Raw genomic sequence first — 27,000 nt, forward strand, 5'->3', positions numbered from 1 at the left:
GGCTGAGGAAGAGCAATGGCTTTCTAGTTTATAGAAATTGTTGGGAAGGGAGTTTGCTGTTGCCTTGTCACCCCTGGAAGCTCTGGGGAAAGCAGAGCAGTAGCAATGGACATCACCAAATGCTTCCCAAACCCTAAACACATGAGGCCAGATTCTACAGGCAAAGTGAACTCAAACACATAACGTAAAAAAAAAAAAACATTCCATTTTGATTGGTTTTACACTTGGAGTTTATTTTTACTGATGAAAGCAGAGAAACTCCACCTGGATGTCTAAGCAGCACGGTAAACTGAAAACATGTGGATTCAGTCAAGGAGTGACTAATTGTTTAGTTGGTACAATCTTGCAAAAACATCGTTTACAAGAGAGTCTTCAGCAGCAGGAGCCCGTAGAAGAGTGGTTGGAAGAACTTAGAGGAGGCTGACCCATGAAGTGGATCAGGTGTGCATTCAATTTTTGTAATGATGGCCTCTCCCAACACTAGAGCCCGGCTACTTGATAATGAAGCACAGACAGCCTGCGTTGTACAACCCTTCATGGTATATGTCATATCCTTTCCACCTGAATGTGAAAGATCAGAGGGAATAATTGTTGCTTGTCATGTCACTAGTTTAGGTTTAACTCAGTGCAATAGTACATGCCATTTCTCCCTCCCATTCCAATCCACACCACACTAATAATAATAATAATAATAATAATAATAATAATAATAATAATAATAATAATAATAATACTGTGGGACTTCCGAATCCAGACTGACAAAGTTCTGGAACACAACACACCAGACATCACAGTTGTGGAAAAGAAAAAGGATTGGATCATTGATGTTGCCATCCCAGGTGACAGTCACATTGACGAAAAACAACAGGAAAAACTCAGCCGCTATTAGGACCTCAAGATTGAACTGCAAAGACTCTGGCAGAAACCAGTGCAGGTGGTTCCGGTGGTGATGGGCACACTGGGTGCTGTGCCAAAAGATCTCAGCTGACATTTGGAAACAATAGACATTGACAAAATTACGATCTGTCAACTACAAAAGGCCACCCTACTGGGATCTGCACGCATCATCCAAAAATACATCACACAGTCCTAGACACTTGGGAAGTGTTTGACTTGTGATTTTGTGAAATGAAATCCAGCATATCTATCTTGTTTGCTCTGTCATACAATGTAGTTGTGTCAATAATAATAATAATAATAATAATAATAATAATAATAATAATAATAAATCTTTATTTGTATCCCACTTTTCTCCCTAAGTGACTCACAACATTTTACAAATGACAATACAGAACAATATACATATGTAAAATAATAACCTATAAAACAAATTTACAATCAGGAATAAGTAAATATATTTTATAACATTTATCTAATACAATTCTTGCAAGCTACTCAACAAGACAGATGGTAAAGTTAGCACAACTCAATGAAAGTTATCCTTCCTGTCATTACAGCTAAGTGTCTTCATCAAAAATGTGTGTGAACAGGAAGGTCTTTAGCTGCTTTTTAAAAGATGTCAGGGAGAGGGATGTTTTAACCTCCTTGGGGAGGGAGTTCCAAAGAGTTGGAGCGACCACCAAGACGGCCCTCTCTCTCGTCACTGTCAACCGCCTTTGCAATGAAAGGAGGGCCTCGCTAGAAGATCTTAATGTTCAGGCAGGTTGGTTTGAGGAGATGTGGTCTGATAGGTAAGTAGGACCTGAACCGTTTAGGGCTTTAGAAGTCAAAACCAACAGGCCCAGAATGGAATCAGGCCCAGAATGGAATTGGCAGCCAGTGCAGGTGTTTTAGTGGGGTGGGGGTGTATACTCCCTGGGTCCAGCACCTGTTAATAACCTGGCCGCAGATCTCTGAACTAATTGAAGTTTCTGGACACTCTTCAGGGGAAGGCCTACGTAGAACCCGTTACAGTGTCTAAATGGGATGTAACCAAGGCATGGACCACCATGGCCAAGTCTGGCTTCTCAAGGTACAGTCGCAGCTGGCATACAAGTTTTAATTGTGCGAAGGCCCTCCTGCCACCAACGACATCTGGGCCTCCAGGCTTAGCGATGAGTCCAGGAGGACTCCCAAATTGTGGACCTGTGTCTTCAGGGGGAGTGAGACCCCATCCAACTTAGGTTGGCACCCTGTACCCTGATCTGCCTTCCGACTGACCAGGAGGACCTCCGTCTTGTCTGGATTCAATTTCATCTGAATCCAGACAAGATGTTAAAATACCAGAAAATTATTTAAAAATTAACAACTATCTTCAAAAAAGACTTAGTAGCAATTAGAACAATAGTGTGCAGACAAAACCACAGTATTTGAAACATTGTTGTGATTGGGAAGTAATGACAGCTTCACCTTTCTGAAGAACAGAGTTCAGGTTCATCTGGTATCCAGGAAATGAACCATGGCTTTGTTGTCTAGATTCAGTCTGCCTCACTATAGGCTTTACCATCTAAAGGTGAAGGGAGTCCCAGCCTAACAGATTTGGAAAACTAAAGTGTCCTATCCTGATTCTGGGGCTGTACATAAACATGGATAGGTTTGTTGGCCCTTCTGCCTGTAGTATTTTGATGGAATTTTTCAGCCATGCCCATATGTCTCCAATCTCTCTCTCTTCCCCTTTCTCTCGCCCCAAAGTGCAAAGAAATTTGGTATGGGGCAGCCACCTTGGTTAAATGAAGGACCTTCACATGTCTTACACAAAGGCAAGAGTAGTAGTCTCCATCTATATCACGACCAGATAGCACTGCAGCTAAACCTAAGATCACATAAGGAAATAAAATTTTAAAATAGGGGAGAAATCGATTGCCCATTGAATTAGACTTACCAAGCCTTAGTAATGCGGACATATCAAAACAGAAATCCTGTGATCCAATACATGCCACGGTGCTGTTCTTGTCACATGTTCCCAAAGCAGTGTAGCACGCAGGGCATTTTTTTCCATTGAGCATGAACTCTGTTATTGGTACTGGAAGCAGATGACCGGGGGAGTGGATTGGTGTAGGAAAAGATATAGTGCTCTATTTCTAAATTATTTCATAAATGGCAATAAAAACAGTTCAGATAATTTATAAAGATGGGGAAGATATTAGTAGCACAAGGTTGAACTTCAACAATTGATTAAAAAGATATTAAACATTGGGATACAGTAATCTCCAAGCCTATAGCTCTATGTGCGTAACTAGACACAGGGTTTTATTGGCAAGATTTACTCAGAAGATAACTTTCTTTTTGATGTAAATCAGTGCTTCTCAACCTGTGGGACCCCAGGTGTTTTGGGCTACAACTCCCAGTTTACCAACTGTTCTGACTGTAACTATGTCTATTTTAACTGAATTGTTTTTGCCTTGTTATGATGTTGTTTATTATGTCTGTTGTGTTAAGTTGCTGTATGTTGTTGTTGACAATTGATTGTTTTGTATACATGCTGGAAAGTGCCCTGCGTCCTCTCAAGGAGATAGAGTGGTATAGAAATAAAGTTTTTGTATTATTATTATTATTATTATTATTATTATTATTATTATTATTATTAATTTTATTAATTTAATAATAATAATGTTGGATTTCTGGGAATTGAAGGCCAAAACATCTGGGGACCCACAGGCTGAGAACCACTGAAACACTGATAGTGTATAGACTGAATCCTATTGGTCCCAATTAGAGTAGATTAATTGTCTTAATAGCATTTGCCTACATGTTGACTCACCAGTCAATACTGACTCAGTGGGTATCCTCTAGTAAGGAGTAATAAATAGGACACAAGGCTTGTCCTCCTCTCTTCTCCTTACTACACTAAGTAACCAAATAAGCATCTTTTCTTTTTCCATGAGACATTGTTCCACAAGATGTGATTCCCTGGGGCACTGTATCAGAGGAAATGCCTTCCCACACCCAAATCATTTTAAAATTATGTGCAGGGTTTCTGGGAACCATGCTACCACATCACAAGAGCAACAATCTCATCAACATTCCTGAAACAGATATTTTACTTAGGAGGCCATTGGCTGCTGAGTTCAGCTACTTACTCATGTTTAAAACAAAACTTTTGGCAAAGTAGCACATTAGAGCATGCGGAGTAATGATCTATACACATAGGTCTATGTAGTGCTTCCTCATTGGGAAGCAGAAGAAAGATAATAAGCAGCTGTGAATGGAATTGAAATAATACCAAGAGTTCTGGGAGAATGGCTCCAGAGCAGCAACTGTAGTTGGGACAACTACTGCCCCTGGTTTCCTTTCCCATCAACCCAGGCTAGTAAATAGTCCCAAGAGTACCCTGCAACTGTTGGCATCGGGGTTTCAGATGTTTGGTGAACAGTTAAGGAATAGCACCCATATTCTACACCAATGGTCACCTTGACGTAGTGAGGGGGCTTGCATGTTCCAATGAACCTGCAGGCACAACCACAGGAGTCACACACTCCCAGGAGTGGCTACAGGGGAGGATCCAGACCAAGAACAATCCGAAGACTCTAAAGACCTCAACGGCGGAGCAGGCGGAGGATAACATGGTACATGTTACAACTGCTGTGAAGGCGGAAGAAGTCTGCAACAGACTGAGAAGCCACTCTTGTTGTGTTAACCACACCACTGCTGGGACCTCAATCTGTGAAGACTGTGTGTTGACCGGCCGTGCACCGACCTCCATACATTAAAAAAAAATCACGCACAGGCATCTTCCAAGAAATGGAGGACCATCATCCTCGAACTACGTGGGATCGCCTAAGTAAGCTTAATTATGTCTACATAACAAAGAGAGATCTCCTGATCCAATCCCCATCTAGCCCACCTAAAGAACCAGCAACCAAATCAGGTGAAGAGGTCATTTCAATACTCAATGAAATGGGGGCATCATCTTTCTGGGATAAAGATGATGCCCCCCACCCTCATACTCCTACCAGCAATTGAGATTGCACTAAGAACTTGAAACCTGCTCCTGATTGTCATTGCTTTGCTCACTGGTGGAAAGGAAGGTTGAAACAGCTACGTGTCCTTCCTTCACTCCAGTCAGAAGCTGAACGGGAGCACCTTTGCTTGCTCGAACATCTAGCTCAGGTGGCATTCATGTAGTTTTTAGGATAGGCTACGCAGTGGTGGAGCCATAACTTTACATTAGAAAGCCATTAAGCCATACCTTCAGTTAAGAATGCTAGCCTAGATATTTTTATGCAACATCCAAACCCACACATATTCATTATACTTGTGTGTGTGCATGTATGTGTGCTTGGAATCTGTTTAGAAACTTTGAGTTCTGGATGAAAAACTAAGAGAAATAAGGAATTGCAGGGGGAAAAACTAAGAGACATTATGCTTACTTTGAGGAGAAATATTTTGGCATTCTCGTCCTTTGCAACAGACCAAAGACGTCATGTAGGTTGTTTGTTTTCCCATACTCAACACAACTGCAGGAGAACCGCACATGTCAAGATTTCCACAGTTTTTAATGGTGTTCATAGACGTGTTTCCAACTGTGGTGGGGAGAAAGAAAAAATGACTTTCTAATACCCTAAATGTATTCTGTCCAGTATGAATTAATGTAGGAGTTGAAGCCCTAGAGATTTAATTCTTGACTGTTTTCCCCAAAGGAAAGAATAAGTCATTTTAGAAATTATTTTTTCTCACTGTGAGAAAGTCTCAAAAAACTGTATTGTTCTCAAAGACAATTGAGACAGAGATCCTGCTTCTGATTGACAGAGTTTAACTCATTGACTAGAGTAGAGTGGAAACATCCTTCTTCTTGGCACCAGCTAAAGAGATACTATGTTTGTTTGTTGTTAACTGTTTTCTGATAAAACAGATTGGGAATGAGTAGAGCCAGGGGCTATTACTTAAGGGTACATTGGTAGCTAAGAAGGCGATTTATTTATTTATTTATTTGCAGTATTTATATTCAGCCTTTCTCACCCCAAAGGGGATTCAGAGCAGATCAGAGAACACATATGCGGCAAACATTCAATGCCATTATACAAAGACAGGACAGACACGGTACAGATAAAGGTATATAGGCATTTCCCATCTTCGGCATCCCAAAGGTTGTGCTCGATTCCAGCCACAAGGGGGTGCTGTTGCTCCATCCTTCTTTTCAAAGAGCCCTGTTCACAGACTTCCTCCTTTTTTTGATCACCAGCATTTTTCTGGCATTTCCTTATGGTGCCAATTAAAATACCTCCCTGCTTAAGAGGTACCTATTTATCTACTCACAGCAGTTTTCGATCTGCTAGGTGGGCAGTGAGCTGGGCTGAAGGTTGGGCACTCACCCTAACCCAGGCTTCTAATTGTCAACCTTTCAAATTTGTAAGATTTACTCTAGCTGGTGGTTAACCTGCTGTGCTATAGAATATGGCCCATTTTTTCTATGTAGAAAATGATATTTCTAGCCCAATTTTCAGAGCAAAACAGCCATTTGCAAAAGTCTTGTAATATGAGGATTCCCATCAGTCCAGGATAATTCTCAAAAATTAAGAAACATTTTTGCTACAAGTTTTCAAATCTTTAAACTATTTTCCTATCCCTAGCATAAGAGGATGTTCAGCATTAATTGAACTTCAGCTCCCATTACCACTAGCTCTCAGAGCAAATGGTGAGGGTTCTTGGGAGCCACAGTGCACTTTCTGGAGGGTAACAAGTGCCCATTTCCACATTAAAAGCTTTCACTCCCTGCTCAGTTAGATCTAGAAGTTGCTGGGAGGTGGGAGGGATATCAGATGTTTAACTTCTCCATATCCAGTTTTGATAGAAAGATATTTCAATTTTAATTGCACTGAGCACCTTATTGATTCTATTGATTCTAGTTCAGCTTTCAGTTACATCAGTGGTTCTCAACCTATGCATCCCCAGATGTTTTGGCCTTCAAATCCCAGAACTCCTAACAGCTGGTAAACTGGCTGGGATTTCTGAGAGTTGTAGGCCTAAACACCTGGGGACTCACAGGTTGAGAACCACTGAATTACACAGTCTAGTCTGCAAAATTGCAACTTGATGCGAAAAGTGGTAGAGCATAGTTGACACATGCAGCCACATGCAAAGATTTGTCCTAATTAACTTTAATGCAGAATTTCAGTCAATATATAACAGAGAATATCCATCTTACTCAGGGCTCATACTGTACTATAGGCTAAGTTCATCCTTCCAGATTTTCAGCCATTTCCATTCCCACAGTAGGTCATCATGACTGAATTCTTACAATTTGCATCATACTTACATATAGTACTTCTAACCACTGCATGGATACACACGTCTTTCTTAGAAGGACATTTCTCCAACCTGCCAGAACAGGTGATGCCTTCACTTTCACAAATTTCACACTCCATGGATGCAACTGGTAAGTGAAAGAATAGGAAACCAATAGAGAAATCAAATACATTCTTTTGAAGGAAGTGATGAATTTATTCTAAGTGTAATCAGCCCAAGTAAAGGTAAAGGTTTCCCCTGTCGTTAAGTCCAGGCGTGACCAACTCTAGGAGTTGGTGCTCATCTCCATTTCTAAGCCGAAGAGCCGGCGTTGTCTGTAGACTCCTCCAAGGTCATGTGGCCGGCATGACTGCATGGAGTGCCGTTACCTTCCCGCCGGAGCAGTACCTATTGATCTACTCACATTTGCATGTTTTCGAACTGCCAAGTTGGCAGGAGCTAGGGCTAACAGCGGGCGCTCATTCTGCTCCCGGGATTTGAACCTGGGACATTTTGGTCCACAAGTTCAGCAGCTCAGCGCTTTAACACACTGTGCCACCAAGGACCCATGATAAGAATCAAAGAATACAAATTTTTATTAAGCCAGGATCATAATTATAGAAATCTGGTAGTTCTGTGTGGACTTCTTTGCAGCTTGTGGCTGATCTGTATGGTGCCTGTGTAGGCACTTCAGAGTGAACCAGAGCTCTATAATCCACATTCTAATCTGGATTAAAATCTTATGTGAAAGGGTCAATAGACCATGTTCAGTGCCTCCAATAGCTCTTTTAAAGTTTGGACTGAGACCTAGAGTAAATTCACTGCCCTGCTGACATTGAAGACTGATTTTTCCCCTGCTACCACGGAAAAAATAGCAAATCAGGAAAATGACACCCCATGCTAGAGTTGCAATCCTCTCCTCCCTGTTTTTTCAAGTAGCTAAACTTATGCTACTTCTCCCAATTCAGATATAAAACTTGATGTTATTCACATTATCAGAAAATTTTCATACTGTCTTTCATCTTGTACCCATGCCAGTCCCAGGACACCTACTTAGATTGGCCACTTTTTGCTCAATGGAACAAGTCTACATTGATTTTCTACCAGTTCCTCCTTACCTGTGGCTATCAGTGCAAAGAAAAGTAAGAGTCTCGGGACAATGTTGAAGAGGACATGCATGGTGATAGTCATAGGAAGTCGAATGTGGATGAGCTAGTGCAGAATTTCTCTCATTGATGTATCAAAGTCTGTGGCTCCCTGTGTCTGCTATAATGTGGAAAAGATTAATTGAGATGGGCTTCTCCATTCCCACTCCCTTTATAGAACTAAAACTCAGCTTCAGCCAGTTCTATCGATTAATAGCAGATTAAGGATAGAGAAAAGGAGGTGCATCTTTAAAAACATGTTATGAATTGGTACAATTTATTGTTAGGATATGGCAGCTTCTAGCTTAGGGTGCATCTACATGGACCACAAATGATGATGATGATGATGATGATGATGATGATGATGATGAAGATGATAATGATGATGATGATGATGATGATTTCCTGTCTTCTCATGATGTGGCCAAAGTGCTGCATCTTTGCCTCTAATATATTTCCCTCCAGTGAGCAGATATCAAATATTGCTATTATGATAATCATAATACATACACAATCTCCAAGAAGTAATACAGTTTTGAATATCAGCTGCTGTGGACAGCTTGGGAGGTCTATTGTTTTCATGCCCCACTTTGGGGCTTCTCTTGGGAAATTGGTTGACCACTATGGCAAAGAGGATGCCAAACAGTTCTACCTACTGTTCTCCTACATTTCTAAACCACAGGTCTATCCTTGAAAAATTAAGGAATTTTTTTCATTCTCAGAAACCTAGGGTATTCTCCTTGTTACTTGGGAGATGTTATCCAGATTAGTTTATAGCCCATTCTTAGATATTCATTTTGAGAGAATCCTCACCAACATCTTCAAAATCCACCACTTATATTCACCTTTATGTGGATGTCTTCATCTTGATAGAATGACACTGAAGACAATAGTTGCCTTTAAACTCATATCCCAAAGAATTCCAGTAACTGTAACTTAGGATTCTAGGATTCTAGGAATCCATTTCTCTTAAAGTGAAACTACAATCAGTCCTCCACTTTTGTGGGTGCCAGGGAATGGGATCCCCACAAAAGTGGGAAAATATAAATATTTCTAGATGGCTGAGCTATATTCACACACACAAAATTACATATATTGGCAGAATGGCTGTATGAAAGTTAGTAAGAGAGAAGGGAACTCTGAAGAGATTGGTCCAGCTAGGTATATGAATAGATAAGGATGTGATGGGATTCTGGGAATTATAATTTTAAAGAGTCTTTCATCATCTCTGCCAAATAGTGTTGCTACTTCACCAAACTATGATTCCTGGGATTCCACATCATTCAGCCCTGGCAGTTCAAGTGGTGTCCAAATGCATTCATTCTCCAGCAGCAGAGGGTCAGCAGCAGAAGAGGAAGGATGATATGAGCCTTTCTTCAGGGGAATCTGACTCTTGGAGTTTACTAGAAAGCTGTGTTTGTTTGTTTGTTTGTTTGTTTGTTGTTCTTTAAAGACTGTGTCAGTCCTTGAAAGCTATAGGACACAATGCAAGTTCACACAGGTAGTTCCGTGGAAATGCTTTATTGAAATCCTTCTTGCCAATATGAACACAAAGCTAGTACTAACCCGTTCCTGCCAAGACCCCAGCATATCAAACTACTACTTCCCCCCAGCCCCTTTCCACATTCAGCTTGCAAACCAGAGCAGGCCATAAATCAATCCTCCTAGCCAGATGGCCCTTATAATTTAGGCTATCTCCACCCCAATTGCTTTTGGCAGGATGGGAACAATTCAGCTAGTGTGAATGCTGGGCGATCACATCCTGACAGACTGGGTGCTTGGTTTGTAAGGTGGTGTGTTTGTTTTTAAGGCTTTGTGGTTCTGGTAGTTAGCGTGTTGATTAGGGCAGTGCAAAACTTCATTTGGAACTTGTTTGTTGAATCTATTTCATAAGATTTGCACATACAAAGTAACATTTAGAAAGGTGAGGAGTGGCCATGCAAAAAACTTAAGATTCACAACACTGACCTATGACTTTCAAATGACTTATGTAAGTCCTGTAAGTGGCTCCAGATCTCTGTTTCGGACTCTGCTGCTCCCCCAAAAGGGCTGGGTTTGGATCTCCCAAAGGGCCCTGAGGAAGATGGTGAGACCGGAATGGAGGGAGAAGCCCTGCTCTTTCCTCCAAAGGAGCTGGCGAGGGGGCGAGGGAGAGGGGGATGCCTGGCTGGATGGCTGAGTGAACAAAAAGTCCCTTTAGGACATGGCCGGCCCAGAAAGAGAAGCAGAGACCACACTCACATCGAAGTTTTAATGCGGGAAATGAGCAGAACTCTAGCAAATGTATTTTAGGGTGTAACTTTTGAATTCTCTGCTACAGGGGTCCTCAACTTCCCAAACTTCATTTCCCAGAATTCTGCTTACCACCTTGTCCGGCCTCCTCCTCTTCCTCCTCCTCCTCCCTGAAGGTTTTGGTGAGGAAACTTTATTTCTAAAGATAAAAAGGTATTGTTTGGAGTTGAATCAACTCTTTGGGATAGGCTAAGTTGAGAGGCAGTAACTCCAAAGTTTACCTAGTAGGTTTCCTATTATTAATAATATTGTTGTTGTTGTTATTGTTGTTGTTATTTCAAAGGCTAGATGAACATCTGCTGGAGTGGTTTTACTGTGCTTTTCCTGCCTGGCAGAAGGGAGTTGGACTGGATTACCTCTGGGGGCTTCCAGTGAAATACTACTGTTAAATTTATTTTGGCTAAAATTCCATAAAAATCAGTGGATGTGCAAATCTTTCTAAAACTTGGGGGGAATTATGCCCTGGTTATGTTGTATCATTGAAAATAGAAATTCAAAAAGATAGCTCTTGTAGTTTTTTTAAAAAAATTGTTCATAAAACCTTTTATAAATTCCCAACAATCAGTGAATGAGAGAAAAGTTCTGAAACTTGGGGGGAAGGGTAACAGTGGTTTACCATTGTAGCACATTTCATCCCAATAGCTCTAAAAATGAGGGGGAAAGTAGCCCCGGAAGCTCCCCCCCCCCCTTGCACAATCACATAATGAAAAAAAGTAACAAAATCATAGAATCATAGAATAGTAGAGTTGGAAGAGACCTCATGGGCCATCCAGTCCAACCCCCTGCCAAGAAGCAGGAAATCGCATTCAAAACACCCCCGACAGATGGCCATCCAGCCTTTGCCTAAAAGCCTCCAAAGGAGCCTCCACCACAGTCCTGAGGAGAGAGTTCCACTGCCGAAAAGCCCTCACAGTGAGGAAGTTCTTCCTGATATTCAGGAAGAGCTTCCTGATGTTTCCTGTAGTTTGAAGCTATTGTTCCATTGCATCCTAGTCTGCAGGGCAGCAGAAAACAAGCTTGCTCCCTCCTCCCTATGACTTCCCCTCACATATTTGTACATGGCTATCATGTCTCCTCTCAGCCTTCTCTTCTGCAGGCTAAACATGCCCAGCTCTTTAAGCCGCTCCTCATAGGGCTTGTTCTCCAGACCCTTAATCATTTTAGTTGCCCTCCTCTGGACGCTTTCCAGCTTGTCAACATCTCCTTTCAATTGCGGTGCCCAGAATTGGACACAGTATTCATTACAAAAATTCATTACTTTATTAGTTACAATACAGACCCCTAATGATATTTTGGAAACACTTTAGAAATGATTAGTCACCCCCACCTAATATAGAAATGAGCACTGAAACTTTTTTTCATTGATTGCATAGGCTGATACCTCTGCTCAAGGCCTTGAGTTTGAGGTTGTGTGCTTGAGGAGTTGAGTTTCAGCTAGATCCCCTGATCTTTCTGGGGCAGAGCCAGTAGCATAAAGGTCAACAACCATAATCTCCACACACACAAAAACTTAGAAAAGGGGATCAGTGAAGTGTTTTGAAAAGAGGAACCAGAGTTCTGTAAAAAGTCCTGCTTGGTGACCTAAGTCATCGGGATAAGGAGCAGAGTGGTGTAATCATGTGCAGGAGCTGTGAGATGTTCATCTTCTTGCCGGAACACTTGGCAAGTTACATCTGCAGCAAGTTACATCAATACCAGGAAAGATCATTAAGGAGGCAGTCTGCAATCACTTAGGAATGCTGTGAGTACTAAAAGTCAAAAACAAGTCATACCAGAATAATCTTATCTCTTTTTCAATAGAGTTGCAAGTTAGGAGATGCAGGGAATGCTGTGTGTGTGGCACATTTTGATTTCAGTCATAGACCAACCCCCTGCCAAGAAGCAGGCAAATCGCATTCAAAGCACACCTGACAGATATCCATTCAGCCTCTGTTTCAAAGCCTCCAAAGAAGGAGCCTCTACCACACTCCGGAGCAGAGAGTTCCACTGCTGAACCGCTCTCACAGTTAGGATGTTCTTCCTAATGTTCAGGTGGTATCTCCTTTCCTGTAGTTTATCTTTAAATATATTTAAATTCAAATTAAAAAGAATTCCAGTAAATGTTACTTGGAGATTCAGATATTCCAGGATTTCATTTTTCACAAAGTGAAATTATTTTTCATAGGAGATAGTGAGAAGAAGACCATAGTATTGGGTTAAGATTTCATTCAGGCATTGGTCAGGCCAGATGCCCAAGTATAGGCAATTTTGTTAAAGAATTGCTAGACAAGACTATCAAAGATATGTTATGTGGGATGAGAGGGCCAAAGTGTGATGTGGGGGAAATAGAGATATAAACGTTTATAACTTGCATTCTTTCAGGCAAGAACAAATTTTACACTTTTTTCTTGGCACGATAAAATCACCCAAATCAGAATGAGTTTTTGCAAGCCCAAACTCATTCTGTACACAAAAATGTGCTTTTTTTCATAAAGAATAGCAATTTCTGCAATGAAAACAATATTTTCTGTGCAGTTTTCTGTTCCGTGGGAGTGTATTCTAGAGCTGGAGTGCTACTATTGAGAAAGTGAAAAGAATTGCATTGTGAAACTCAGGGCCCATTTAGACTACAGAATTATAGTGCTATTATTCCATGATTCCATTCTCTGGGATTTGCAGTCTTAGATGGCAATCTGTGCTGAAGGAAAATATCTTTATCGAACCAAGAACATTTTTTTTCGGGGGGGGGGGGGGAGGGAGCCATCTAACATTCAGAATTTATTTGCTTTAAGCCTGGAATTTATTTTGGCCCACGGAAGCAGAGAAAATCCAAAAACTGCACTCAATTAAAATGGAAAATGGATGTGATGGAGTGAATGCAGACTGGAGGCATTCCCACGCTGTTGCCTTTTACCCAAAGATCTTCATCAGCAGGAGCCCAAAGACAGTTGGCAGGAAGAAACTTGTAGGTTGAGACCCCTTAGAAACCTTTGGGGTACATGCAACCTCATCAACTTCACCAGTGAAAAGAGGTGTTTTGTCCTCTTTTAGTGATACACAGACAGCCTCAGATGTGCAACCTTTCATAACACTGTTGACGGTTTTTCCATTAGGACCTAGGAGAGAAGAGAGATGGTTAAAGAACCAGTTATGCAGGCAAACTCCTCTCCAAGGACCCTTCCACACCAACCTATATCCCAGAATATCAAGGCAGAAAATCCCACATTACCTGCTTTGAACTGGAATATATGGCAGTGTGGATTCAGATAACCCAGTTCAAAGCAGATATTGTGGGATTTTCTGCCTTGATATTCTGGGATATAGGGCTGTGTGGAAGAGCCCCTAGATACGCTCCATCTAATCTATTTGACATATACTTTGCCCCTGTCACAAAGTCAGAGTGCATTCACACTATAGAATTAATGATGTTTGACATCCTTTTAACTGCCATGGCTCAGTGCTATGGAATCCTGGGAATTTTACAATGTCCAGTTTTGGATAGCAAAGATAACACTCCTGTGACATTTGCTTTGCTCTCTATGCCCCTGTTCAGAAGATTTCACCTTTCTTTCTGTTCCTGTGATGACTGAATTTTGAAAAATTGTTTTGTTGTGGAAACAAGGATTGTTGAGAAAGCTTCAGTGGAGACACCTTTCCCCCATGATAACTCTCCCAGGAGTGAGTTTTCCTTCTGAGCTGTAGATCTCTCTCACCTTCTCTTGCCGCAACCTGTTCTTAACCATGAGTCATTTGTAAGTCATGATGGTTATAACTTAGACGCAGTCTGGACTGGGATATAACAGTTAAAGTGGTTTCAAATTGCATTAATTCTATAGTATTGCACCCTAAGACATAGTATGTGAAAGAAGCATTGCTTTTTTGTTAAGTTGAAGCCAATAAAAGACTCCAGAGGCAAACTAGCCATTTCCCTACAAAAAGAGGAAGCGTCTTGTAGATCAGAAAGGACTTACGTTGTATGCGTGTGGTTTTGATCTCAAGGCAATGGGTGTCTGATCCGGTACATTTCATTGTCTTTGGCTTACATTTGTCTGACCAAGCAAAGCAGGCAGGGCATTCCTTTCCATTGGGAGTTTTTTTTTCTGGTGACACTGACAAAAAAAAAAGAGTGGAAATTTTGCAGTCGAGGTGGCATGCTACACAATGCAAAAGCAGAAATCTTACTAAGTATCTTGCATGCATATTTGGGTTTTATAAAAAGAGTAACAGAAAACTATAGAAGAAAAGTGCCTCCACAGCCATCTGCAAATTAGGATCCCTAGATCTCCGGGACTGATTCTGAGTCTCGGGCCCTGTACCATTTTCTCCAGTCCTCAGGGCAAGAGGGAAGGAACTCAAGGTGAGAGTGCTGACCTGAAAATCGTATGTGCGCATGCAAATGCAATGTGATCATTTGTTCTTAAATGGTCTAGTTTCCATATAGAGATATAACCCATTGGGAGGCCATAATAACTCAATGAGAAGCCCCGATATGGATCCCAATGGCCAATTAGGGGCCAATAACCCTATGGGGAGCCCTAATATGGGTCCCAATAACCCAATGGGGGCCTCTACTAACAATATATACATATGCATAGGTCATGCCATGCATATAGGGCCAAAAAATTACCATCACTCAATTGACATATTTGGAAAATAGCAGTAGTAATAGAGTTGTTTGGATAGGATTGTACATTGCAGTTGGGAATCCTATATTGCACACTGGGAAATGTACATGGTGCGTTGCACATTACACAATGGCACCTAGTAATGATGTGTTGCACACTGTTGCCATTCTATATGTGGGATGGCATGGCATGGGTGTACGCTGAACTAAGAGGAGTTTGGACTTGCAGCCTTATTATTTAGGATTTTATTTCAAACTAGCTGTACCTGGCCACGCGTTGCTGTGGTGCAGTGCGGTGATATGGAAAATAAAGTAATGAGAAAGTGCTGGTTTCTAATATATGTTATTTCTTAATGCTTATTTGTTGTATACAGTGTTCCCTCACTTTGCGGTTCACTTTTTGCAAATTTGCTGTTTCACGGTTTTTCAATAAACTCTAAAAGAATATTATAAATCATAAAAAATTACAATTCACAGCCTAAGGAAGGGAGGAAGGAGAAGCCAAAGGAAGAGAAAAGGAGCCCAAGCAGCAACGGGAGGAAAAGGAGGCGATTTATCAACACACAATTGGTTGATAAAGACTTAAAATAGTGTATAACTACTAAAATAATGTATAAATATTAAAATAAATATTGCGTCCCTACTTCACGGACTTTCACTTATTGCGGGTAGTCCTGGAACAAACCTCAGCGATAAGTGAGGAACACTGTACTCATCTTGTTATGTATCAAATTATACATATATCTACATATATAAAAGGGTAATAAAATTTCGGCCTAGATCAAAACAACAAAACTACTCATCCCAGAAACACTTAACTTGCCAGCACAACCCCTCATCTATGCCTCTACGTTCATACAACAAAAAGAAAAGAAAAAGAAAGTCCTAATTAGAGGGAGAGGAAGAATTGTTTTTATCCCATTGCTGCCAGTTAGAAGGCTAAGTTCCGCCCACTTGGTCTCCTAGCAACCCACTCAGCCCAGGGGACAGGCAGAGTTAGGCCTCACTTAGGCCTCTTCCACACTGCCTATAAGATACAGATTATCTGATTTTAACTGGATTATATGGCAGTGTAGACTCAAGGCCCTTCCGCACAGCTATATAACCCATTTATAATGGACTTAATGTAAGGTAAAACCTTTACCCTTTACCTTAACTACCACCAATTCCTCAATACTTTATTTCCCATACCACCATACTTTGCCACAGAAATGCGTGGCTGGCCACAGCTAGTATATATATAATATTATATTATAGTAATAACTCACATCATGACTGGCTAACCCCAAAAAGGTCCATGAGTACTGAAAGTCTGTTATATTGGGTTTTTCTTTTCTTTTCTCTGCTCGCTGAAGGGGAGTGGGGCAAGAGGGAGATTTCTTGTGCATGCACAAAGTGGGTTGGTTTTTTGTTTTGTTTTTTGCAATATTTTTGGCCTTGTCTCTGTTTTTTTTTTAAAAGATTTTTATGGTCACTCCTTTGAAAGTGATTAGTTTGTGGCCAAATTTGGTGTGATTTCGCCCAGTGGTTTTGTTGTTTCTTCTGTCCTAATTATGCACGTTACAATTATTTATATATAGATAAATAAATAAATGTCATTCTCCAAAATTTTGGTAGATGTTTCATGTAGCATGCTACTTGTCAGGGGAATGCTCTTCACCCTTGTAACATCTCCAGGACTCACCCACAATGACAATGATGAAGGGTTTTTTTTTAAATCTACAGATTGAGGAACTGTGGTGGCACAATGGGTTAAACCCTTGTGCTGGCTGAACTGCTAACCTGAAGGTCAGCAGTTCAAATCAGTGAGGCGGGGTCAGCCCCAAATTCCCATGTGGTGATATGAGAGAAGCCTCCCCTATGATGGTAACACATCCGGACGTCCTCTGGGCAACATCTGACGGTCGATTCTCTCAAGTCGCTTCTGACACGATTTTAAAAAATCTGCAAATCTACAGATGAACTCTTTTGGACCAAAAGAAAGATTAAGATGCTGAAAATAAATCCAATCAAAATTGATATACTTACATGGAGGAATGTCTTTGGGGCAGTTTTTGCCATTGCAACAGATTATGGATGACCTGTAACCTCTTCCCATCCCCACAGAAAAGTGCAGTTTGTGACGGGTACAGATGCTGGAGTAATCACAGGACCTCTCTATACTGTGTTCTGTTACTCCATCTATAAGTAAAGGAGGGGGGATTATTTTGTGACTAACGGAAGATCCTTCCATAGGATGAGTCTCGTATGTTGGAATGAAGGGTTTTTAGTTCTTTTCAGCAGTTGTTTATTATGTGCCTTCAAAGTCAAATTTGACTTCTCGGTTTTTCTTGGCAAGATTTATCCAGGAGGAAGATTGTCATGGTCTTGCTCTTAGACTGAAATACTGTAACCTGTGGCTGAAAGTGAATTTGAACCCTAGTCTTCAAGAATTCTAGTCTCTTTCAAGGACCCAGTCTATCAAGATGGGATCTCTGTAACTGACAGTTTAGTGGCTCCATGGATAAGTACTTACATGGCAATTTAAAAAATTGAGGCAGGCTGAACTAAACTAAATCCATCTCTGTAAACAAACCATGGGTTGTTTGCCAGCCACAAAGCATCATTAGTGGCCTAACTGTGGTTTATTGTTGATTTACAATCCCCAGGTAGCTTTAAAATGAATTTTCATTAGGTCTGAATCCCTCTCACTCCTGGGTTGCTTCCTCAGCTGCCCACCTTAAAACAGGAACTGACAAAAGGGACTGGAGGAAAACAAACTAGAGGTGTGGAAAACAATTTGTGATTTGATTAGTAATCTTTGGCTAGAAAAACAAAACCTATGTACGAAACATGGTTTAATGTAGCACTCTACAGTGTAGGTGGGCAGTTGAGGGAGACAAGAGAAGCATATTGGCACTCTTGGAGACCTAGGAGGAATTTCCCATCACAAAAAATCAATTTAATCCCTTCTCCCATCTCCAGCATAGTATAGCAGTGTGGACATTGGATTACGACTCTGAAGACCAGCGTTCAAATCCTTGCTCAGTCATGGAAACTCATTATGTGGCCTTCAGTGAGTCACACAACTTCGTCACATTGAGAGGAGAAAGCATGAGTGACCGTCCTTTTAGCATAGAGAATCACCCCTCTTATATTGTCAGCAGTCCGGTTTCAGGTTCTGCCTCTCCATCACGCTCACACATGGAAATTTGAGAGCTGGCAATATACTTACATTCATCACAAGGACAGTATTTTTTAAAAAAAATCAAGAGAAACAACAATATCCAACAACCAAGAGATCCCTTGCCCTGCCCAAAGCCCCTTTCATTAAAGGAGACTGACATCCGTTTAAAACCTCATCTTCTCATATCATGTGCTTGCAGAACTTCCATCATAAAATCCCAGTTTAAGCTGTCAAATGCTTTTTCTATGTCTAGAAAGAGTATCGCTAATTTCCTGCTGGGATATTTATCAAATAGTTCAATTATATCGATAAGGGATCTTATATCTTGTTTAATTTGTCTATTTGGTAAAATAAAAAGCCTATTTCAATAAATAAATAACAAATCCAAAAAAAAAAAAAACCTCATCTTCTCAAGGGATCCTATCAATCTGCGTCAAACCCTAGAGGATACAAAAGACAGCGATCCAGGTTTAAACCATTGCTTTCCATGGGATCCTATTGATCTGTATCAAACCCCAGAGGATACAAGAGGTTGTGATCCAGTTTAAAACTATTGCTTTCCATGGGATCCTATGGTTATCCATCAAAGCCCATAGGACCCAAAAAACAGTAATCCAGGTTAAAACTATTGCTTTTCATGGGATCCTATTGTTCTGCACCAAACCTCATAGGAGGTTTGAATAGAGGCTGAAGTGTCCTACAACTGGGAAATTTCTCAGTGTAATAAGGTGGAAATTCTCTCAGTCTCAGACCCTCTCTGAATGAATCTTGCCAAGATACACAACAACAATAACAACAACAATGCAACATCTCTCTTTTACCCTATACCAAGAAAAAAATAGCAATTCTTTTAAATCCGGGGGGTGGGGGATTAGTTCAAGGGCAAAACAATCTTATCTTAGGAGCTAGATGCCTCAATCCAACCAATCTTCTCTCTGGGCAAAAGTTTGTAATTGCTTTTACTCCGCACATGGCCAAGGCAGCTTCTCACCCACCTAGATTGTGTCGGGAATAGACTACGGAACAGGTATTTTTGTTAGCAGCACAGGTCTTCATGGGTCCACTGCAATTGATACTGGTGGCATTGCCGGTGTGGTTCCTGAAGATCTTCATACAAGTTTCACATTGTAAGCAAGCACCTGGAGCAAGCAGAGACACACAAAATCCTCTTGTTAGCATAGGTATGTCTGTTTGTCAAAACATGTGTTTTTCCTTAGATGCTCTTAAAACCTGCTACCCAACTTTAAATACAAACCAGGCTGTATGGCATGCACACCTCTGCCTTTCACTAGAAAGATGGAGCCACTGAGCCTCAGGAGAAATAGCTAAAGGGCTTTCATCCCTTCCTCCTTAGAACTTATGCCTTCACTCTCTCTGAAGGCAGGGCTAGCTTTCATTACATACAGTTAAATCGGGGGTACTTCTTTCACATTAAAAGGGGTGCATCCAAAAGGTCTGTACAACTGTTTTTCTTCTTGTGTCTTATTTTTCTTTGGCCCACTGATTTGTACACTTTTATTCCTTCCATGTTGATACCCATTATATAACCTGGAAAAGGAGATTCATAGAATCATAGAATTGGAAGAGACCTCGTGGGCCATCCAGTCCAACCCCCTGCCAAGAAGCAGGAAAATTCCATTCAAAGCACCCCCAACAGACAGCTATCCAACCTCTGTTTCGAAGCCTCCACCACACTCTGTGTCAGAGAGTTCCACTGCTGAAGAGCTGTCACCATTAGGAAGTTCTTCCTGATGTTCAGGTGGAATCTCCTTTCCTGTAATCTGAAGCCATTGTTCCACGTCCTAGTCTCCAGGGCAGCAGAAAACAAGCCTGCTCCCTCCTTCCTATGACTTTCCCTCACATCTTAATAAATGGCCATCATGTCTCCTCTCAGCCTTTTCTTCTGCAGGCTAAACTTACCCGGCTCTTTAAGCCACTCCTCATAGGGCTTGTTCTCCAGACCCTTGATTATTTTATTCGCCCTCCACTGCACACATTCCAGGTTGTCAACATCTCTCTTAAATTGCGTGCCCAGAATTGGGCACAGTAATCCAGGTGTGGTCTCACCAAGGCAGACTTCCCTGGATCTAGACACTATACTCCTATTTATGCAGACCAAAATCTCATTGGTTTTTTTAGCTGTTGCATCACATTGTTGGCTCATGTTTAACTTGTTGTCCACAAGGACTCCATGATCTATTTCACATGTACTGCTGTTGAGCCAGGCATCCCCCATTCTGTATCTTTGCAAAGAAATGTGCTGGAAACAAATAAATACAGAAGAGTAAGGCCTCTCTTACACAGCTGTATACAATCCACATTGAACTGGATTATATAGCAGTGTAGACTCAGATGACCCAGTTCAAAGTAGATATAGTGAATTATCTGCCTTGATATTCCAGATCATGTTGCTGTGTGGAAGGGCCCTAAGATACAAAGTGGAGAATTCGGGGCTTCCTTCATTGCATCTTTGCTATGGAATCCAAGGATGCTTATAACAGGTGTTGTGATTTTTCTTTCAAGATTGTATTTGGTTTTGTTTGCCAGCATGGACTGTTTTCTTCTTCTTTTCCCCTCTCTAATGATAACAACCCATTTGGACCCACTAAGAGTAGGATTTTTACAGGACAGGCAATCCTCAATAACTACAACACTTCATTTTCCTCTCTCTATTGCAATGGTTCTCAACCTGTGGGTCCCCAGGTGTTTTGGCCTACAACTCCCAAAAATCCCAGCCAGTTTACCAGCAGTTAGGATTTCTTGGAATTGAAGGCCAAAACACCTGGGGACCCACAGGTTGAGGACCACTGCTCTATTGGGATCTTGACATACCCTGCCCACCTCCCATGAACACCAGTCTTGAATCTGACCCCACCAAACTCAATGGAATAATTATCCAGTGAACTATTTCCTCCTACTTACCATTTCTTAGGAGCATAAAGAAGAGCAAGACTTTTAGAAAAACTTGCATGGTGGTAGAAAATCCATAGACCCTTATTCCACGATGGACTGGATTCTTTGACTCAAAGGCCCTGCAGTGACATCCAGGCAAAACATGCACGGCATGTGGTAAATTCTCCTAATATTTATGTGATAATGATAAAGAGATGAAACCCAGTTCATTAAGATATAGTCTTGAGCTATGTTTATAAGAGGCAGGTTACTCTGGGGTATTTCTGCTTCAGAGCTGCCCCAGATCCAACATGTACCTACTGAATCTAGAACCAGTATTCAGATGGCCAAACTCATTCCTTGGCTGGCCCATCCACTTGTATCCATACTGCCACCATTGCTCCCCACTGCCCATGGAGCCTGGCCATTGCCTGTTGCCTCTGTTGATGTCAGCGAGAAGAAGGTAGTGACTCCCTCCTTCTTGCTGGTCATGTAGGTCCCACATTTTGACATTTACAGATATGATCACAAAATGCTAAGTTCAGTTGGGAGTGGGGCATTGAGGTGGTGACACGGTGACAATATTGACATATTGAGATCTTGACATAACCCAATCTTCTATGAACACCCATTTTAAATTTGCCCTAACCAAACTCAGTGGACAGTATATTGGACCAACATGGAACTGGTCTGGCACAAAGTCCTAGGATAGTCCAAAATTTCCTGCAAACTCTGGAGCAGCGGTTCTCAAACATTTTCAGCCACGGGGCCCTATTTGAGGCAAAAGTTTCTCATGGAGCCCCAAGAAATGTTTATATATTATATATAATGCATATATATATCAGAGCCCCTAGTGGCGCAGCAGTTTAAATCGCTGAGCTGCTGAACTTGCTGACCGGAATGTGAGTAGATCAATAGGTACTGTTCCGGTGGGAAGATAACGGGGCTCCATGCAGTCATGCCGGTCACATGATCTTAGAGGTGTCTACGGACAACGCTAGCTCTTCAGTTTAGAAATGGAGATGAGCACCAACCCCCAAAAGTCAGACACGGCTAGACTTAATGTCAGGGGAAACCTTTACACACACACACACACACACACACACATATATATATATATACTAGCTGTGCCCGGCCACGCGTTGCTGTGGCAAAGTGGTGGTGGTATTGGTTAAAAATTGTTGTGTAATTTTTATTTGACTTTATTTGCATTTTTTATTAATTTTCTTGTAAGTTATATTTTTATTTATTATATTTTATTATTTTCTTGTATTATTTTTAGTTATTTCCTGTTATTATAGTATTTTATTGCATTAATTTTTAGTGTTTTCTATTATTTTTATTGGGTTGCTAGGAGACCAAGTTGGAGGAGCTTAGCCTTCTAACTGGCAGCAATTGGATAAAAGCAAGTATTCCTCTCTCTCTAACTAGGACTTTATTTTTCTTTTTGTTGTATCAACCTAGAGGCGTGGATGATGGGTTGTGTTGTCAAATTTCGAGGTTGGGGGGCCTGTAGTTTTGTTGTTTTGTAGGTCGCCGTGATGCCATCACTCTTTTATATATATAGATATACAGTAGAGTCTCACTTATCTAAGCTAAACGGGCCGGCAGAAGCTTGGATAAGCGAATATCTTGGATAATAAGGAGAGATTAAGGAAATGCCTATTAAACATCAAATTAGGTTATGATTTTACAAATTAAGCACCAAAACATCATGTTATACAACAAATTTGACAGAAAAAGTAGTTCAATACGCAGTAATGTTATGTTGTAATTACTGTATTTATGAATTTAGCACCAAAATATCATGATATATTGAAAACATTGACTACAAAAATGGCTTGGATAATCCAGAGGCTTGGATAAGCAAGTCTTGCATTAGTGAGACTCTACGTTGTGTGTGTGTGTGTGTGTGTGTGTGTGTGTGTGTATGTATGTATGTATGCATGTGTGTGTATGTATGTATGTATATATATATATATATATATATATATATATATATATATATATATATCTCTCTCCAAACTTTTGGACAGGGGTTGCAATGAATTTGACAGATGGGCCAGGCTAGAGGCAGATGAATGGAGAATGTTTGGGGGAACTAATTGGAAAAAAAACATGAACCAATTCCTATGCACATTGCACATACAGTAGAGTCTCACTTATCCAACGTTCTGGATTATCCAACGCATTTTTGTAGTCAATGTTTTCAATATATCATGATATTTTGGTGCTAAAGTAGTAAATACAGTAATTACAACATAACATTACTGCTTATTGAACTACTTTTTCTGTCAAATTTGTTGTATAACATGATGTTTTGGTGCTTAATTTGTAAAATCATAACCCATTTTGATGTTTAATAGGCTTTTTCTTAATCTCTCCTTATTATCCAACATATTCGCTTATCCAACATTCTGCCGGCCCGTTTATGTTGGATAAGTGAGACTCTACTGTATTTCATTTCTAGTGCCAAAAAAGAAAGAAAAAAGAAAGAACAATAAAAAAATTTAAATTAAGAACAATTTTAACCAAAATAAACTTAACAGTATTTCAGTAAAAGACCCCAGGGGTCATCCATTCCAACTCTTTTCTGCCATAAAGAAAAAGCATAGTTTTTTTTAGGCTTTTTAAAAAATTGTATGAATGGTTTAGCTTTTTTAAAGTCCTGTTTACATCATTTATCAATGTTTTAAAATTATTTTTATTGATAACATTTAAATCTAACATTAAAACTAAAACAGAAAAATGACACATAAGGTAGGGATACAAAAAATAGGGGACATAAAAAAATCGGAAATATTTAAATTGGTCCTGTTGTTGCCAACCCAAATGAGATCACACAGTAAAAATGTGGGAAATAATAATAATAATAATAATAATAATAATAATAATAATAATCCCGTTTAGATTACTGCAACACGATCTACAAGGGGCTGCCTTTGAAGACGGCCCGGAAGCTCCAATTAGTACAACGGGCGGCAGCCAGATTAATAACTGGTGTGGCATACAGGGAGCGTAGCACCCCTTGCTAAGCCAGCTGCCGATATGCTACCGAGCCCAATTCAAAGTGCTGGTTTTGACCTATAAAGCCCTAAATGGTTCTGGCCCAATTTACCTGTCTGAACATATCTCCTCCTATGAGCCATCAAGAACCCTAAGATCCTCTGGGGAGGCCCTGCTCTCGGTCCCACCTGCCTTGCAGACGTGGCTGGTGGGAACGAGGGACAGGGCCTTCTCGGTGGTGGCTCCTTGGCTGTGGAACACCCTCCCCAGCGATATTCGACAGGCCGTGACTCTCTTGTGCTTCAGGAAGGACCTAAAAACATGGCTATGTGCGCAAGCATTTAATGAATAAGTACTATATTGACATTGGTCTGAACTTAGGTTTATGTGCAATGGTTCCTTGGAAGAATAGTATTAAGTAACTATATGTTTTAAGCTTGACTAATGCATTTTATGGATTATTGTTAATGGTTTTAAATGTGTTGCTGTTTTTACTGATCTGTTTGGCATTGAGTTTTGCCAGTTGTTGTAAGCCACCCTGAGTCCCCTCGGGTGAGAAGGACGGGGTAGAAATATTGTAAATAAATAAATAATCACCAATGGATTATTTTTTAACCAGAACACACTATAGCTGGGGATTCACAAAAGTGAATCAAAGAATAAAGCTAAAGGAGTGAGAATGGGGAAAGGGGGAAAAACCCTAGCTCCCTTACTTCCTGGAGGAGGAATCTTAGGAAACCTAATTTCATTGAATAACATACCATATTAGAAATATCTAACCAGTAGTGATAAACAATTTAACAGATACCACCTGCTTGATGTTCAGCTGGGCTTTTCTAACTGTCACTTGGTTCTCCAAAATTCCATTGCTCTTAAAGTCACCACGGCAACATGTAGGATGGGAAAACTATGGTCAGTTTCCCTTTCTCCACATTTTCTCAAAAACTCAAATTCATTCTGTCCCAAATGCACAGCTTGAAAAGTATATCAGACAGGAAACACTCTCCCATTTGCACTGCTACATCATCACTATTATTATTATTATTATTATTATTATTATTATTATTATTATTATTATTATTAATAACAATACTGTGTACTAACAAGATTAGTACACAGCAAACAAGATCACTATGCTGGCTGTTATATTGGATCACACGTAGGACACTTTCCAAGTGTCTAGGACTATGTGATGTATCGGTGAATAATGTGTGCAGATCCGAATAGGCTGGACTTTTGTAGCTGACAGGTGGTATTTTGTTGGTGCTGATTGTTTTTAAGTACAGGCCAAGGTCTTTAGGCACTGCACCCAGTGTGCCAATCACCACTGGGACCACCTTGACTGGCTTATGCCTGAGTCTTTGAAGTTCAATCTTTAAATCTTCATATTGTATCAGCTTTTCCAGTGGCTTCTCATCAATTCTGCTATCACCTGGGATTGCAACATCAATGCTCCATACTTCGGTTTTTAACACCATCATGAGATCAGGAGTATTATTATTAGTAGTAGTATTTAGACCCCTCATTATCTCTCCTGAAGGAGACTCAAAGCGGCTTGACATAAAAACATTAGCATACAATTTAAAATATACAAATATGCAAACATTAAAACAGAATTAAATATAAACAGTATTTTAAAAATCCATTGAAACATATTCAAAGTTAAAAACCACAGCACTCCCTGAGCATTGTAACTGGCCACGAAGCTTTTTAATGGGAATGTTTTATGTGTCTTTTAATTTTTATATGTTTTATATTCAAATGTATGATTAACACTTTCAGTTGTTTTTACATTGAGTGCTACTTATTGTTTCTGGAAACTGCTTTGGGTCCTGTTCTGGATGAAAGGAGATATATAAATTAATAAATAAGATGACAATTTAACCTTCTTAGAGTACTGCGATACATTCTATATAGTCAGCTGAGAAGACTGGGCAACTTGGTAAGTGCTGAACCAACTGCTCTCTGGCTCCATGAGATGTAGAGCTAACCTTAAGAAATGGGACTACAAAGTGGAATCCATGACATGCAAGTGTGGAGAAGAGCAACCATAGACTACTTACTACTTACTTACCTATTACAATGCAGTCTGAGCCCTGCCATTGCACAATGGAGGACCTTCTTACATCAACACCAGAGGCATTCCAAGTAGCCAGCTTCTGGTCAAAGGAAATTTAGTATAATGTCAAATGTTTAACTTTATGGTTTTTCTATGCATTATAACTGTATACTCAATTCGCTTATGCAGAATAAATAAATCAATAAGCTCAGAAACCGCAAAATAAGTGAAAATACAGAAGCTGAACAGATGCCTGGAATGTCATACAAAAGCCACACAACACCAGTTTTAAGCGAATCATCCTAACTACAAATATGCTTCCCATCAGAATTCATTATGCTGGTAACATGAAGAGGCAATTATCCTGCCCAAGAACTGAGATCTAATGGAAAAGTCACCTTCTGTCAAGAAAATATGTTGTGGTAAATCACAGGACTCCAGACATTCTTGGTAGCCACTGATTTTCTAGATCCGGCGCAGTCTGGCTTTAGGCCGGGACGTGGTACCGAAATAGCCTTGGTCGCCTTGGTTAATGATCTACGCTGGGAGCTGGACATGGTACCAAAATAGCCTTGGTCGCCTTAGTTAATGATCTACGCTGGGAGCTGGAATGTGTCCCTGCTGGTTCTGCTGGACCTCTCAGTGGCTTTCGATACTGTCAATCACGGTATCC

General features: G+C 40.5%; 2 protein-coding genes across 4 annotated transcripts; both read right to left on the reverse strand.

Annotated features, from left to right (window-relative positions):
- Nucleotides 1–212: 212 nt before the first annotated feature.
- LOC100551743 (phospholipase A2 inhibitor and Ly6/PLAUR domain-containing protein) lies at nucleotides 213–9,263 on the reverse strand. Of its 2 annotated transcripts, none has more exons than XM_008113777.3 (6): nucleotides 9,155–9,263; nucleotides 8,283–8,430; nucleotides 7,196–7,312; nucleotides 5,310–5,462; nucleotides 2,822–2,962; nucleotides 213–561 (listed from the first exon to the last, which is right to left on the reverse strand). In XM_008113777.3, the coding sequence occupies exons 2-6, from the start codon at nucleotides 8,353–8,355 to the stop codon at nucleotides 359–361; spliced, it is 687 nt and encodes a 228-aa protein (XP_008111984.3). In that variant the 5' UTR covers nucleotides 8,356–8,430; nucleotides 9,155–9,263; the 3' UTR covers nucleotides 213–358. The 2 variants fall into 2 exon arrangements, with proteins under 2 accessions (XP_008111984.3, XP_062818481.1); XM_062962411.1 differs by having other exon boundaries at nucleotides 9,123–9,216.
- A 4,094-nt stretch (nucleotides 9,264–13,357) lies between these two features.
- On the reverse strand, nucleotides 13,358–26,398 carry LOC100568117 (phospholipase A2 inhibitor gamma subunit B). Of its 2 annotated transcripts, none has more exons than XM_062962410.1 (6): nucleotides 26,343–26,398; nucleotides 21,293–21,402; nucleotides 19,366–19,509; nucleotides 17,233–17,385; nucleotides 14,552–14,689; nucleotides 13,358–13,696 (listed from the first exon to the last, which is right to left on the reverse strand). In XM_062962410.1, exons 1-6 carry the CDS (start codon nucleotides 26,369–26,371, stop codon nucleotides 13,491–13,493), a joined length of 780 nt encoding a protein of 259 aa, XP_062818480.1. In that variant the 5' UTR covers nucleotides 26,372–26,398; the 3' UTR covers nucleotides 13,358–13,490. The 2 variants fall into 2 exon arrangements, with proteins under 2 accessions (XP_062818480.1, XP_008111983.1); XM_008113776.2 differs by lacking the exon at nucleotides 26,343–26,398 and adding an exon at nucleotides 25,080–25,129.
- Between the last annotated feature and the right edge of the window lie 602 nt (nucleotides 26,399–27,000).

This window comes from Anolis carolinensis, unplaced genomic scaffold (genome assembly GCF_035594765.1).
Source record: "Anolis carolinensis isolate JA03-04 unplaced genomic scaffold, rAnoCar3.1.pri scaffold_10, whole genome shotgun sequence".
NCBI lineage: Eukaryota > Metazoa > Chordata > Lepidosauria > Squamata > Dactyloidae > Anolis > Anolis carolinensis.